The following is a 15826-nucleotide window of genomic DNA, read 5'->3' on the forward strand; positions in this document are numbered from 1 at the left end:
GGAGACAGGAAGAAGATTCTGGACCTGGATGACATCATCTCACCTCTGCTTGCCTGGTACCTGCATCCCATTTATCTCTTTTTTTCAACTGAAAACATACAATGATTTCTTTTTTTTTATTTAAGATTTTATTGATTTATTTGAGAGAGAGTGAGAGAGCGAGCAGGGGGAGGGGGAGGGGCAGAGAGGGGAGGGAGAGAGGGGAGGGGAGGGAGGGGGAGGGCAGAGGGAGAAGCAGGCTTCCCGCTGAGCAGGGAGCCCAATGCGGGGCTCGATCCCAGGACCCCTGGATCATGACCTGAGCAGAAGGCAGACGCTCAACTGAGCCACCCAGCTGCCCCTGAGATACGATGATTTCTAAATACTCACTACTCAAAGTATGAAATGTAGCGCAGGAGCTTGTTAGAAATGCAGAATTTCAGGGCGCCTGGGTGGCTCAGTCGTTAAGTGTCTGCCTTCAGCTCAGGTCATGATCCCAGGGGCCTGGGATCGAGCCCCGCATCAGGCTCCCTGCTAGTCAGGAAGCCTGCTTCTCCCTCTCCCACTCCCCCTACTTGTGTTCCTGCTCTCGCTGTCTCTCTCTCTGTCAAATAAATAAATAAAATCTTAAAAAGAAAAAAAAAAGAAATACAGAATTTCAGGTCACCCCAGACCTACTGAATCAGAACCTGCATATTAATAAGATCCCCCCGGAATTCACAGACACATTAAAATTTGAGAATCACTAAACTGATGCCCTACAATTATAGCTGTTTTCGATGATCAATTATTTAACCAATTCATTTATGTATTTCTCATTTACTTTGCTGAGAGTTTGCAGTGAGAAGAATACAAAGGTATCCCAACCTCTGCCAAACTAAGTGAATGAAATGGGTGTGAAAACAGGAACAGAAGCTATAAACTATAAGCGTTAGCTTCAGAAGCACGAGGGGAACAGTTAAGTTCCTTGCCTAAAACTCCTCAATGTCTTCACATTGTACGGAGAAGAAAATGTAAAATCCTTAACAAAACTTGCGAGGCTCTACGGGACGTTACTTACTTACGGCCTTCTCTCTCCACCTTCTCCTTACTGCACCCTCCCTGTGCTCCCCCTGACCACAGCCCCTTGGCCTGGTGTGGTGGGTTAAAGCTGGCTGGAAACTCTGAGGCTCCTCTCATGGATGTGTGTGGGTCTGTGACTGCTTTAACTGCCCAGTCCAGTCCTGCCTGAATTTCTGACCCTAACATTCATGAGAAATAATAAAATGGTTGTTGTTTCGAGCCTGCAGCCTTTCAAATAAAACTTAGCTAATTCCTACTCAGTCTAAGGATCTCTTCTTTAGAGGGGCTTTCCCTCGCTTCCCTTTCTAAATCAGGTCCTACCCTACCACCTTCTCTCCCAGCACTGGCTGCTCTCCCTTCAATGAACTTACTGGAGAATGTGGTTCTAGACTAATAGGCTTACCTCTCGATGTCTGTCTTCCTGGAGTATCAGTTCAGTAAGGCTGACTTGTTCACCACTGTACACTCATCACCTTGTACACTGCGTGGCACATGGTAGGACTTCCAAGATATTTGTAGATAAAGTCATTAATGGGTTATGCCAAGTGAGATCTAAATTTATATATACATATACTTATGTGTGTGTGTGTGTGTATAGAATTGGAATATGGACAATATATTCATATGGTTCAAAATCTGAGAAGTAAAAAATCTCCCTTCTACCCCTGTCCTTAATCACCAGTTTCCTTTCTCAGAGGTAACCCATGTTACCTGATTCTTTTTTAAAGATTTATTTATTTATTTTTAGAGAGAGAGTGTGCACACGCTTGTGAGCAGGGGGAGGGGCAGAAGGAGAGAGAGAATCTCAAGCAGACTCCCCACTGAGCATGGAGCCCAACATGGGGCTAGATCTCACGACCCTGAGATCATGACCTGAGCCAAAACCAAAAGTTGGACTCTTAACCAACTGAGCCCCTCAGGCATCCACCAGATTCTTATTTATCTTTTAGGAATACATTATTCATACACAAGCAATTATATGTATGCTTGCATTTATAAGAAGTTCACCGCCTGTTTAAAAGCCCAAATAGGGACATCTGAGCCTGCCAGGCACCCCCCTCCTCATTGTTTTTTCTGGCTGCAGAAATTCCATAACTTCTGTAATCAGTTTGCTATGATTGAATATTTAGGTTGTTCCTGATCTTCTGCCATATAATCAATGTTGTGATGATTTATATAAGTGCACATGTCATTTCTACAAACTTGTACATACATTCATTCATATGCATGTGAGTATATCTATAGGAAAAGTCCCCAAAGTAGAAGTGTTAGGTCAGAGGGTCTGTGCATTTGTAATATTGATAACTATTGTCAGGTTGCCCTCAATGGCCTTTGTCTTAATTCTTACTCCTACTCATAATGTATCAAAGTGCTGGTTTCCTTATGACCTCCCTAACAGAATATATTATAAAACCTTTATGTTTTTGCCAATTCAGTGGGTGAAAAGTAGTATTTCAGTATGGTTTTATTTTGTATTTCTCTAATGATGAGTAAAAGTGAGTATGCTTTCATATGTTTACAAGACATTTATGTTGTCTTTTTTGTAAGTTCATGTCCCTTACTCTTTTCCATTTGGTTCTTGATTTTTTTCTTATTGAATCACTGGAGCTCTTTCTATATTACAGCCTTTCTATATTACAGTCTTTCTATATTACAGTCTTTTGTTGCAAAAAGTTTCCCTAGCTTGTCATTTGACTTTGCTGTTAATGGTTTTTGTCTTGTAGGATTTTTAAGAAATTTTACGTTGTATTCATTATGTATCGCTCCATAACAAATTACCTAAAACTTAGTGGCTTAGAACTATAATCCTTAACTCTTTCATGGTTTTTATGGGAAGGGAATTCAGACAGGGCACAGCAGAGATGGCTTGTAGATTCAAAAGCAGGGAGGTGGACTTGTCTGAAGGCATCATTTGGTGGTTGATGCTAAAGCTGCCAGCTGGAAACCTAGATGAGGCTCTAGGCCAAAATACCCACATATGGCCTGGACTTCCTCCCAAAACGGTCACTAGATTCTGAAGACAAGTATTCCAGAAGAGAGCCAGGCACAATCTAGCCTTATGACCTAGCCTTGAAAGTTGTGCAGGACAACTTCCAACCTCATTCTATTGGTTGAGGCCATTCACAGATCCACTCAGGTAGGGGTGCCTGGGTGGCTCAGTTGGTTAAGCATCCAACTCTTGATCTCAGCTCAGGTCTTGATCTCAAGGTTGGAGTGGCTGCCCTTGGCCCCCTACATAGACTTATAGGGGCAGACTACTCCAAGATGGGCCACTTTGGCATGAAGATTATTTTTATTTAAAAAGCAATCAATCAATACCCAGCAGATCTAGGAAAAGCTCTTTAGTTCCCCCCCGCCCTACTCCCTGAAAAGAATGTAGATAGAGGAATTGGTCCAAGAAGGGAGGTATTACCATAGACAACTACATTATACTATGGACTAGGTATGGCATGCAGGGAGGGACCCAGTAAGGCCTGTTTGATCAAAGTCCTCTATGTGCCCTTGTTTTTGAGGGGTCCAGCATACATTTGTTTACCAAGCATTTACTCTTTTTCATCTTCCTGTGAATTGCTTTTCTTCCCTTTGAAGTCCCAGACCCCTAGCTCCTCCTCCTTAGTTCAGAATGACATATATAACTTATTTCGCCTGTCTTAGGAATTTCTTGTCTGTGTGGATTCCCCAAATATATGATATTAAATTTGATTTTCTCCCGTTCATCTGTCTCATGTCCACTAGATTTTTTAGTCCAGCTAGAAGGACCTCGACAGGCAGAGTAAATTCTTCTTCCCCAACAGACTCCACCTCTCAATGGAGAAGCGTCAGCATCTTAAGAGAGTACCACATTCTCTTTTCTCTGGCACTGACTGTGGATGGGAAGGTACAGAACTGCTGTAGCCATCTTGCTACCAGCCTGAGCTTATGCAACTCAGGGTTGGGCCGAGCAAAGAGAACCATGCACAAACACAACCTGAACCATGCGTGAGTCCACCCTGAAGTATGCTCTGTCTCTGGACTCTCAGTCACGTGAGCCAGTACTCATCCCTATCACTACTTCAGCCAACTTAAGTTGATTTGTCTGTTATCTGGAGCCAAATGCATCTCAAGTTGTATATGCAGGCCATTTAATCCCACTGATTTTTTTTTTCAACCTCGTGATAATGCTGAAAGATCGGTATTATTTGCCCCATTACACAGATGAGGATATTAGCCCTGAAGGGCTAAAGTAACTGCCCGACGCCTGGGTGGCTCAGTCGTTAAGTGTCTGCCTTCAGCTCAGGTCATGATCCCAGGGGCCTGGGATCGAGCCCCGCATGGGGCTCCCTGCTCAGCGGGAGGCCTGCTTCTCCCTCTGCCACTCCTCCTGCTTGTGTTCCCTCTCTCGCTGTGTCTCTCTCTGTCAAATAAATAAATAAACTCTTTAAAAAAATAATGAATAAATAAAGTTACAGCCTGAGGTCACATGGTGAATTGATGCCTAAGTCAGGATTTGAATCCAGGTTTGTTTGTTGCCGGCATTCTTTTCTGTACACCAAGCCAAACTGCCTAATCAGGCAGAAATGTAGGGAGCCTCTGGGAGGTCGGGGTGCACCTGATCTTTCTTTGTTCCCTCTAGTGAAAGTAAGGTCTTGGGAACACTGGCAACATTGTCTTTCAGATATGGTTTTATTTGCTCTCTTTTATTTGATCTGTTTTAATGATAATATTTCATATAAATATTTAAAAGGATGCTGACAAATGGAGGAGGAAAATAAGAAAAGTAAAGGAAAAACTGCTTTCCTGAGAAAGCCAGCCCACATTTCCAGAGTGTAAACAGTGAGCCTGGACCATAAAAACCTCATTAAAATGTCAGTGTTATACCTTTGTACTTCAGCACTGAATAGGAAATCATGCTTGCCCCATTATTTATGGCTCATCAATAATACATTACCTGGGCTCCAGAAAAGCTCACATTCAAGAGAGGACAGACCTCTTTGTTTGGTTTATTGAGCAGCTGAAGGGGCAGAGCAAGTTCATTTCATTGGTGTGGTCATTTGGTGAAGGCCTTAAACCCAGCCACCCAGGGACAGCCAACTCCTTCCCAATGCTCTCCTCAGCCCCTACCCCAAACCAGTCCCTTCTGCTCAAATGTCACTTTCCCGGGAAGCCTTCCTTACATGTATGCCAGTGGAAATTTTTAGAGGTGACAGAAGTGGATTTAAGTGACAGAAAGAGATTACAAGTGAGAGAATGAATTCAGAAGTAAAAAAAGTTAAAAATTTATCTATCTACCTATCTTCTATCAAGAGAGGCTTCAGTCACAGCTGCATCTAGGTACCAGAGGATAGTGTTAGGATCTTGTCTTTCTTGGTCTCTTGGTTCTCCACTCTTTGTGGGCTTCATTCTCAAGCAGGACTCTTCATGATGTGGGAGGGCTGCCATGTTGGTACTAGCTTGAGTATAATGCTAATGCGTGGGTTTTGGTGGCGCCACTCTTATTGGCCCAGCATCTGTTATGTGCCCATCCCTGAACCAATTACTGTGCTTAGTTGGTGGTGCTGCCTCTCCTCGCCTAGGTCTGGGTCATGTGCTCACCCTTGGGCTGCTGTTGGTGAAAGCCCCCCCCCCAAGCCACAAGGTCTGAGAGTGGAGGAGGGGAAGGGAGATCCTTGTACCAGAAGGGGGGGAATGGAGGCCAGCCAGACACACCAACAGATGTCTATTAGATTGAACCTTATAAAATTATCGATATTCAAATATATTTTACCTATGAGAATGGTGACCTCATACATTAACCCACAAGGTTTGGTCTGGCCCCTGGTACAGTCTCCCATAGAATGTATTGTGGTTTACAGTATCCACCATACATTCTGTAGTTGTTCACTTCAGCCCACCAATTGGTTTGTTAACTATGTGGTTGCGTTAAACCTCGAAGTCTTGACCGCCAGCCTCCATCATCTTGCTGGGCCTCCTGGGAGGGGGTGCAATTAAAGTACCCCAGGCTTTGTACACAGGGCTGAGATCTCCACGGGCAATTTCCCCAGGCCTCTATCATTCTCTCATAGCCACCTGGAACAGAGTAGGTACTCAATGAATATTCATTGAATGAATGGGCTTTATTAGTTCTCTAACAAGTGTTTATTGTTCCTGGAAAAATGCAAAAAACTAATTTCATGTTGGAGAAGTAATTTAAAATAAAATCTCTGGTCAACCAGGTGAACCCTCTCCACCAAATGAAGAAAAGATGAATCCGTTTTATTATTAAGCATTAAACCAGCCTGAAATGCACATCATTGACAAGCCACAAAAGAGATGGCAAAGACAAATAGAAATCTTACCCTTTTATAGAGCCAGGCAGTTAATTGTCTTTATCCAAAGGGAAAATAAAACTTCTCGTATCTTTTTGACAAACAGGAAATTACAACTTGGAGCCAAATGTCTGCACTAACCTCCCACAGTGACAGAGAGCTGGGGGGCCTTGATATCCACATTTCATGGAGATGGATCCACTGCCTTCAAGAAAAACTGGCAATAGGCTTATTTCCTTTTTAAAAAGGAAATACATACATCTCAAAGAGACGGAGGAGATTTCTAATTACAAGTTTTCTAAAGGAAATGCTAAAAGAGAAGGAAGAGGAGAAAAGATCCCTTTCCCTTTGGGCACCAGGGATTTTTAAAATTTAGCTTTTGGGGGATTGCACTGTAGGGGAGGAAAAATCTTTTACCCCTACCCTCCCGGGTTCAATGGCTGAAGCTTGCAAATCAATCTGATAGAAGACAGATTAACAAGAGCAAAAGCAGTAGTAATGACCTGCAGATGCGTGGGAGTTTCACAAGGAGATGAGATTCAGGGAGGTGGTCAGATGATTGAAGTGTATATACCATTTTAGGCTAAACAAAGGAAAAGGGGGTGTGGGGGCTTCTGGGCTGGGGAGGCAAGTTATGGGAAAGGGAGGGGAGAAAATGTATGATAAATAAGGTTTGTCTTGTTATGTGGATAAGTGTCTCTCAGGTGATAGGAGTTGTCTTGGGGCATAGCTCTCTTCCTGGTACAGCGTTTTTTTTAACAAATGGAATGCACTGGGTTCCACAATCAGCAGGGAGTCCGCTTCAGATTCTCTCTCTCCCTCTCCCTCTACCCCACCCCTCCACTCTCTCTCTCTCAAATTGGTAAATAAATCTTAAAAAAAGAGAGAGAGAGAGATGGCCCCTCTCCATCACTCATGGGGGTTATAATGAAGTTTAGAGGGTGTAGTTTGGTATTTCCCCACAATGGCCATAATGGTATTTATGGTTTCACACACTCTTCCAGAATCTTCTCATTCTCTCATCAAGAGATTGAGTCTATGCTGCTTCCCTTGAACCTGGGCAGGCTTCGGTGATTGTCTGGATGTCAGTGAGCCCTCTTGCTCAACTATAGACCCCAACAGTTTTAACCAGAAATAGTCAAGACCCCTTAACTCAGCTCTAACTTAAAACCATTGTGCTTATTTCTTATCGCACTTTCTTGAGGCATTGACAAGACATTTTGCAATGACCGGAACATTCCAACCACCAGACCAGAAAAGCCTTCATAGCAATGGAATGCCTAGAAGATCACACCCTGCACATCCCCTTCCCCACCATGATCTTGTGCTGAACACATATCGACCTCCACCCATGACCACCGGCTCTCTGACAGCTCTCTTGCGCACAACCCCCCCACCAACCTCTCTCTATAAGACTCTAGATGTCCATCTCGATGTGGAGAACAAAGGCAAAAGAATTGTAGATAAAATTAAATGTCCTTATAACCGGCCACCCATTGACAAATACTTGAGACAGGCAGAGAAAGATGTTCCTCCAGGAACTCCCAACTGCCTTTAAAGTTAATACCTTGCTGGAGGAAAACAACCTTAGCTTGACAATAGCCAGGCCTCCAGGATCCTGTAAAGTCTTCTTTAACATACGAAAGTCCTTTTGGAAACTTCTTTTGTCTCCCAACTTAAAAGTATATAATCAGCTGCTCCTCACAATCCCAGAGCAGCTCTTTCTGCCCCCGGACCCTGTCCCTGTGCTTTAATAAAACCACCTTTTTTTTGCACTAAAAATGTCTCAAGAATTCTTTCTTGACCGTTTGCTCCTGGACTCAAACATCAAATCACAATCACATCTTGAGGGCCGGGAAGATCGATGGTTAAGGCTTGAGGCTGCCACATACCCACCGCTGCAGGCACCCAAAAGAAATTTCTCCCTTTCTCTTTTCCAAACCCTCATCTCGCGAGTTACTGGCTTCTCTTGCCACGAGTTTATCTGAGTTTGTTGAGCAACAGTGTGTGCAAACCCAGCCAGGAGCTCTCCTTTCAATTTGCCCGCCTGTCTTGGGACTCCCCGCCCACCCCACCCCCCACCCCCCGCCAACCACTTGGCTGCCCCGCGTGCCAGGGCTCACCAGTTCCTTTTCTCAGTTAGTGACTATGATAGATCGATTGGTAATATGGACAATACGAAGCAACAGAAGCAGTAATGTGTGGTTTTCAGGCTGAGTCATCAATCACAATAGAGTTTCCACCTGCTCTTTCTTGGGATGCACACCTTTGGGATCATGAGCCACTGCAACCATGTGGAGAAAGCATACAGAGACAGCGGGGGACACCTGAGGAGCCCCAGCTGCTCTGGCTCCAGCCATTTGACTGAGCGCATCTTAGGGTGACTCTTAGCCACAGTCTGACTGCAACCCTGGGAGAGACTTTTTTTTAGATTTATTTATTTATTTGAGAGGGGGTGGAGGAAGGCAGAGAGGGAGAGAGAGAGTCCTAAGAAGACTCCCCGCTGAGCACGGAGCCCCACTGGGGATCATTCCCGTGACCCTGGGGCTCAATCCCATGACCCTGAGATCATGACCTGAGCTGAAATCAAGACTCGGCTGCTTGCTGCTTTACCAACTGAGCCCCCCAGGTGCCCCTGGGAGAGACTTTGAATGAGAACTGCCTGGCTGAAAAGAGTCAACCCCCAGAACTGTGAAATGATAATAAATAATTGCTGTGGTTTTCCATCACTACAGCTGGGGGAGATGGGTGTGGGACGGAAACAATTCAGGGCTGGGGACCCAAAGTCTGGAATTCTGTACCAGCAAGCCTACCTCCCAAATGTGGGATTTTGAGCTACAGCCTCATCACATCTCAGTTTCTTCATCTGTTCAATGGGTATAATATTCCAAGTGGGGTTATTCTCCTTTTGCCTCCTCCCTCCTAAACCCATTTTCCTCCCTTCTCCATCCCGCAAGTAAACTGTATGGATAGTTTCCCTCTCTTGTCAGTCTGCCTTATCTCTGGCATTGGGTTGTGTTCAGCCAATGGAAGACATCACCAGGAGATCAGTGGACAGGAGAAGGGAAGTCAGGGTGTTTATCTGACCACTTGACCCCTTGCCAGGGCCATAACTTTGACAGTGGCTGCCTCCCTCTATGGTTAAGTTCCGAGGGTGACTCCAGGACAGCTCTTACCAACTTTTGGGACACTGCTTTCTCTCCTGGCCCCTTGTTAAAGAAAACATTATTCTGACACTTGTTAAAATGGTAAGGAAGGGGCGCCTGGGTGGCTCAGTCATTAAGCACCTGCCTTTGGCTCAGGTCATGATCCCAGGCTCCTGGGATCGAGCCCCACATCGGGCTCCCTGCTCAGCGGGAAGCCTGCTTCTCCCTCTCCCACTCCCCCTGCTTGTGTTCCCTCTCTCACTGTGTCTCTCTCTGTCAAATAAATAAATAAAATCTTTAAAAATAAATAAATAAAATAAAATGGTAAGGAAGACTTTATTCAAGACTGTTACTATAGGAGTATTGCAATAGGGGAGAGAGACCCAGCTCGTCTTGGAACACAATAAGGACAAGTGGGGATTTATGGCCAAGGAGGAGGGTGAGGGGCGCAGTGGATGGAAGATCACTAAGAGGAGCCATCAAGGGTGGGGGATTCTTACTAGCAGGACTTAGCAGGATTCTTGCTGAAGGCAGGCCAGGATTGAGACATCAGAGGTGGGGGATGAGTAACTTGATCAGATATCAAGGTTGGTCAGCTATCAAGAGTTCGGGGAGAAACAAATAATACATTATATGTTAATAAAAAAAATTTTTTTTAAGAGTTGGAGGGGGGGAAAGAAAAGAGTTGGAGGGGTTCTCACTAAGCTGAGGACAGTGGGACTCTTGCTGAGACTGGGCTGGGCAGGCCAGAGACAGAGGGGTCAAGGTCCAGGCCTAGACGAGAAGAGGGCTCTGAGGAGTTGAGCTCAAGTTTCATCAAGGAGAGAGTCTTTGCCATCCTTTTTAGGCCCACTGTTGCTAGTCCCTGGCACCTTGCTGTGCCTTGTTGGTTCCCTTAACCTTGCCTACACCCCCACACCTCAATGGTCCTTTCATTAAACACTCTTCAGTGAAACCACCTGTGCAAAGGGTTCTCCTTGTCCTGCCCAGCCACGGCTGCTGGTCCTGTCACCCCCACGAGGCTATTTCAAGGGTAAAATGAGATGATGCCTACAAAGCACTCTGGAAGCCCGAGGGTAATAAAGTCATCTTCATGACTGGTACAGTGCAAAAGGTAAAGGCAAAGCCTTTGCGCTCAGTCCGGGGTTCAAATCCTGCCCTGCCCCTCATTAGCTGTGTTATTGGAGGTGAGTGCTTACCCTCCCTAAGCCTCAAGGTCCCATCTCATTGATCAAGGAAAGTAAATGTCTCTCATATAGTCCTGGAGGACTGGCTAGAGTAACACACTCCAAATGCCTAAGGGCTCTCTAGCGCATGGCAGGTATTAAACACCTTGTTAATTCCCTACCTTTTCCCTTCCACCCCTATTATGAAATTGTTTTCTCAGGCAGCTTTTATAAAGCCACTAACTGCATGCATGGCTTGTAAATGGGCTTCTTGTGGAGCCCTTCAAACCCTTTTCTCAATGCTCAGAGAGACTGAGCCTCCCATTTAAGGGAGAAAGGCTTGCCACAGGCCAGAAATTTATTAAATTGTCCAGAACAGATGTGGTTCTGCTATTTTACTGGCGATCATGAGGCTCTTGTATAGAGCACAGTTTCCATTTGTGTATTGTTTTCTTGAAATTTCTTCCCATCAAAAAAGCAATACACACAATGGTTACAGAAAATATTCGAGGGGCACCTGGGTGGCTCAGTAGGTTAAGGGTCTGCCTTCGGCTCAGGTCATGATCCCAGGGTCCTGGGATCAAGCCCTGCATCCGGCTCCCTGCTCAGCAGGGAGCCTGCTTGTCTCTCTCCCTCTGCCCCTCCCCCTGCTTGTGCTCTCACTCTCACTCTCTCCCTCTGTCAAATAAGAAAATCAAATCTATAAAAAAAAAGAAAATATTTGAGCAACACGGAAGTCTATATAGTAAAAATGGCAAGTCCTTACGGCGTGCACTTTCTGATGTACATTTAAGGTGTAACGACATTATTTCCAGCCCGAATCTTGAAACATTTAAGAAATAAGATTAAGACAGATGAGGTCAAATATCACTTTCACGAACGATAAAGTTGATCTTGGAGAATGCGTTTATATCTGTGGGCAAGCAGGTTTTCTAACACTGAACTGCAGAATTACTTAGAGCCCCCTGTCACTGGTGATACTGGATCAACACAGAGCCTTGACCAGCAATGACAGCCTGGCACCAGCGATCCACTTACAGGCTCTCTGCAGGTGGGGGAGCTGTCAAAGGAAGGCGGGGTGCAGAACCTCATGTCAGTCCTTATCCCAAATGCATGAAACACATAGAGCTCTTCCTGTCTCTGCATTTGTGTGTGTGTGTGTGTGCGCTAGGGGGAGGGTCTGAATGAGGGGCTTGAGAAAGGTCAAGAGGATTATACTAATGGCTGCACTAGGGGAGGAAGGAAACATCAGGGGTGGGGCTGAGTGTCCCCCTTCCACACGCATTATCTCCTGTTCTCCGATACGGTACTCGTGCTTCCACAAACATCCTTGCACCTATTTCATTGAGTCTTTGGGTGAGTATTTCCGTAGCAAAAGTTCTTACAAATGAGTTTATGTTCATATATACTTTAGGCTGATATATCCTGGGCATTGATTGTGGACCTGAGAGCTCAAAGCACTGTTTTCCCTCTTATTTTTGCTGTGATCTGCCAACCTTACCTTATCAATAGCCTCCTCAGGTAAGGAAGGCTGCTATGGGCTAGAATATGTTGCTTTAAGAGCAGGTTAGCTTAAAAAAAAAAAAGGCAGATTAGCCATCTGACCAGAGGGAAGTCACAGAAAATCGGGGTATCAGGGTTAGCCAGGCTTTCCCATCTGACCTTCTGAGTCTCGGGTACCCAACAACGTCATTTATCCTCCTGCACCCTCAATGCCCTTCTCTGTCAAACGGGCATAATATCACTAAGGGGCTTGGGGGGAATTCAAGCAGCTGATGTGTGCTTAAAGTGCCGGGAGAAAAGCCAACATAGGAGAGTCAAGAGGAAAGGAGTGGGCACAAAAACACAGAAAGAAAAAAACTGGGTGTGTAAGAGCCATTTGAGGGTATCCTGTACTGAGAGGCTAAAAGCCAGCCTCCAGGGGCGCACGGGTGGCTCAGTCCTTAAGCGTCTGCCTTCGGCTCAGGTCATGATCCCAGTGTCCTGGGATCCAGCCCCGCATCAGGCTCCCTGCTCCGGGGGAAGCCTGCTTCTCCCTCTCCCACTCCCCTCCCCCTCCCACTCCCCCTGCTTGTGTTCCCTCTCTCGTTGTGTCTCTGTCAAATAAATAAATAAAATCTTTAAAAATAAATAAAATAAAATAAAAGCCAGCCTCCAGGTCACCTGGGCACTCAGACTCAGGTTGAGCAGGCTACTGGAGAGACCTGCCTGGTGCTTAAACAGCTTCTCAGGGACACCAGGAGCACGAAGCCTCCAGGGGTTCATCTTCAGCGCAGCCCCCAAAACGCCTGGGTGGACCACAGGCTTCTCACCTGATCATCTAAACCTGCTCGTGTGATGGCTGGCGCCCATGGGAATGAAATTCCCTAGAATGAGAGGGTATGACTTGAATAAGGAAGAAACACAAAATGAAAATTGGAAATGAAGTGCCACGTAGCTGTCCCACCCGATCGATGCAATAGGCATTTACGGAGCCCCCGCTACGTCCGCAGGGCACCAGCTCAAGCTTCTTTTAACCCGAACGTGGGCATCAGTAGATGCGAGACTCAAAACCGCGTCATACGTTGCCCGTGGGCGGGCGGCCAGCTTGCGGCAGGGCTGCCCCAGAACTTAGCGCTCTTTCGGGACTCGGGGGTGTCGCAGCGTCCGAGGCTGAGGCAGCGTGCCCTCTGCCGGTCTCCTCCGCCCCCGGGCTGAGCCTGCCGGAGCCGCCTGCGGCCCCCCGCGCGCTCCCTCCGCCTCCTCCCCTGCCCGCCAGTCGCGGCTGGGTGGAGGAGCGCCCGCCGCGCCGCGCGTCCTTATCAATGGGCTGGGCGGCTTAGCGCGCGGCCACCTCTTCCGAGGACGAGGAGTCCTGGGGCTCGCCGCGGGCTGGGTGGCCACAGCCATGGCTCCTCCGGACACGGCGGCCGGCCGGGGCCCCCGCGGAGGGCGCTGAGCTCCCGGACCGGGGGTGCGCACAGGAGGGGCGGCCGTCGAGGCGCTCTCCCCGCTCCCCACCCCACCCCCCCGCCCCGCGGGGAACGCGCCGGGCACCATGCGTCCCCGCTTGCTGCTGTGGCCGCGGCCGCCCCTGCTGCTGCTGCTCGCCTGCGCTGCGCACACGGTGAGTACCGCTCCCCTCCGTGGGTCCCCAGATCTTCCGTGGAGGAGGGGGAACCCTGACACCCCGTTCCCCCCCTCCCCCAAGGATCATCTCTATCGCCTCCTCTCCAGATAGCCTCCTCCCCCGGAGTAAAAACGGCAGGTGCGCCCGGCGAAGGCAGCCCTAAGGTAAACCCCCTCTCCCCTCCACGCCATCCCCTCCCTCCAGGCTGTGCCCCGACGGAAACTCTGGAGGCGCCCCTAGCAGTGCCCATTGTGCGCTGGGCATTCTGCCTCCATTATTTCATCGCTACCTCCTGATGGGTTTTCCAGGTTGGTAGTGTCCCCCTCTCTTTACGGACGAGGAAACAGAGACTCTAAGAGGCCAAAAATCTTGCCCTAGGAAAATTTGATTGGAGCCCATGTCCGTGGGCCCCAAAGCCTTGACATTCTCTCTCTCTCTCTCTCCCTCTCTCTCTCTCTCTGTCTCTCTCTCTCTCACACACACACAACCCCCAGGGCTGCAGAAGGGGAAACCTCAGAAAGCTCTGGCTGGAGCTGCCGGCTCTATGGTGGGACCATTAGCAACTCCCTCCCTCCCCTTTGGGATTTGGCTCCCTAAAGTCTGCATGTCTGGGGGGTCCTGGGAGGAGCTGATCTCCGAAAACCCGGTCCAGAGAAAGGCAGAGTGGGTGGCTTGTTTTCCTTTCCCACAGGAATGCCTTGGAATCCAGGGCTTCTCCCACTGGGATCTGTACCCAGACAGCCAGGATGGAAGGAATGGGGAGGGGGTGGTGGGGCGGGGAGTGGAGGGGGGGTGCAGATTCCAGAACCACTTCTTCCCACCAGCATTGCAAACTGGCCTTTAAGGCCTCTGTCCCAAGAAACTCCCCAGGCAAAGTACTTGGGGACCCAATTTGGAGTCTCCAGTCTCTGTCCTGGGTGAGTCCTTCCAGGTGTCCAATGACCTTGCCTTCCTGTAGTCCTCTCCTGTTTGATTATAAGAAAACCCTTCACTCCCAGAGCTGATGGGAGTGTTGACACTCAGGAGCTGCCCATCCAGCAGCTCCTTGACATTCTAGCAGCAGTAGTATGGAAAAGTAGAATTTGGGACTCTCATTCCCAGCTCCCTTGTAACCCTGGAGCCTCTTCTCACCAGCGGCAGGGCCTAGTGGTTGGAAGGTGCTAGAGCAATAGTACCCACTCACTAATCGGAACCCCCAATTTAGGGATGGGCCACCCAGGACCCTGGGGATAATTCAAAGCCTCTGGGTGTGCTGTTATTCAGTGCCCAGGGATGGGAGAGGTAATAGCTTCTTCCTCATCACCTTCCCCACCTCCTTCTTAAGTATTTGCAGTAACCCTGAGTTACTGCAGTAACTCTGAGGTCAAAAGAAATCAACAGGTGGCTGGGCTTCAGGACTGAGGTTCAACCTACATTTTTAGTCTCAAGGGGCCCCCAGGTTAGGAATAAGCAGAGGGGGAAATGAGAGCTTTCACTTGGTTTGAGTTTTCAGTGTGTCTTGGAAGGCTGCGTCATGATGCTCTGGTCCAATTCCCTTATTTTACAGATGAGCGAACTGAGACCCACAGAGAAAAGAGAGTTGCCCCAAATCAACAAGTTAGCTGTAGAGTTGGGACTAGCAACCAGATAGCTTGATCCCGGTCACCCAGGGTGCTCTCCCTTACGTCCTTTGTCTTTACATGACATTTTCATACACTCATGTCCTGCCTTGTATTATCACAAGATGGTTTCCTGTGTATAAGTCTTGGTCTTCTGGGTATTTTATGGGCTTATCCAGACCTGAGGTCTCATACTTCTTGGCAAGAACTCCTTTAATAAACAAGAATGGAACTGACCTACTTTGTTTGGAGTATTTCCCAGGCTTTGAAACCCTGCTTACCTTCTCTTTCTTTGTCTCTGAGTGGTCGGACATTTGGTTTGGAAATTTAAGGGCATTCAAACAATTTTTTATTTATATGGGGCCCCGCATTGTGTGAGATCATAGGCGTCTTCCTAATGGGGCATCATTAGGCCAAACTGCTTATTACTGCTACCCACCTTCCCCCCTTGCCTTTCCATATAGGGAAGTGTCAGGAGGGT

General features: G+C 47.5%; 1 protein-coding gene across 1 annotated transcript in view; it reads left to right on the forward strand.

The window, feature by feature from the left end:
• Nucleotides 1–13675: 13675 nt before the first annotated feature.
• Nucleotides 13676–15826, forward strand: part of SCTR (secretin receptor) — a 74902-nt gene continuing 72751 nt past the window's right edge. Inside the window, exons 1-2 of the mRNA XM_021695854.2 lie at nt 13676–13744; nt 13855–13911. Coding sequence (XP_021551529.1) covers nt 13676–13744; nt 13855–13911 — 126 coding nt within the window. The remainder of the gene's footprint in view (nt 13745–13854; nt 13912–15826) is intronic.

This window comes from Neomonachus schauinslandi, chromosome 3, assembly GCF_002201575.2.
Source record: "Neomonachus schauinslandi chromosome 3, ASM220157v2, whole genome shotgun sequence".
NCBI classification, from domain to species: Eukaryota; Metazoa; Chordata; class Mammalia; order Carnivora; family Phocidae; genus Neomonachus; species Neomonachus schauinslandi.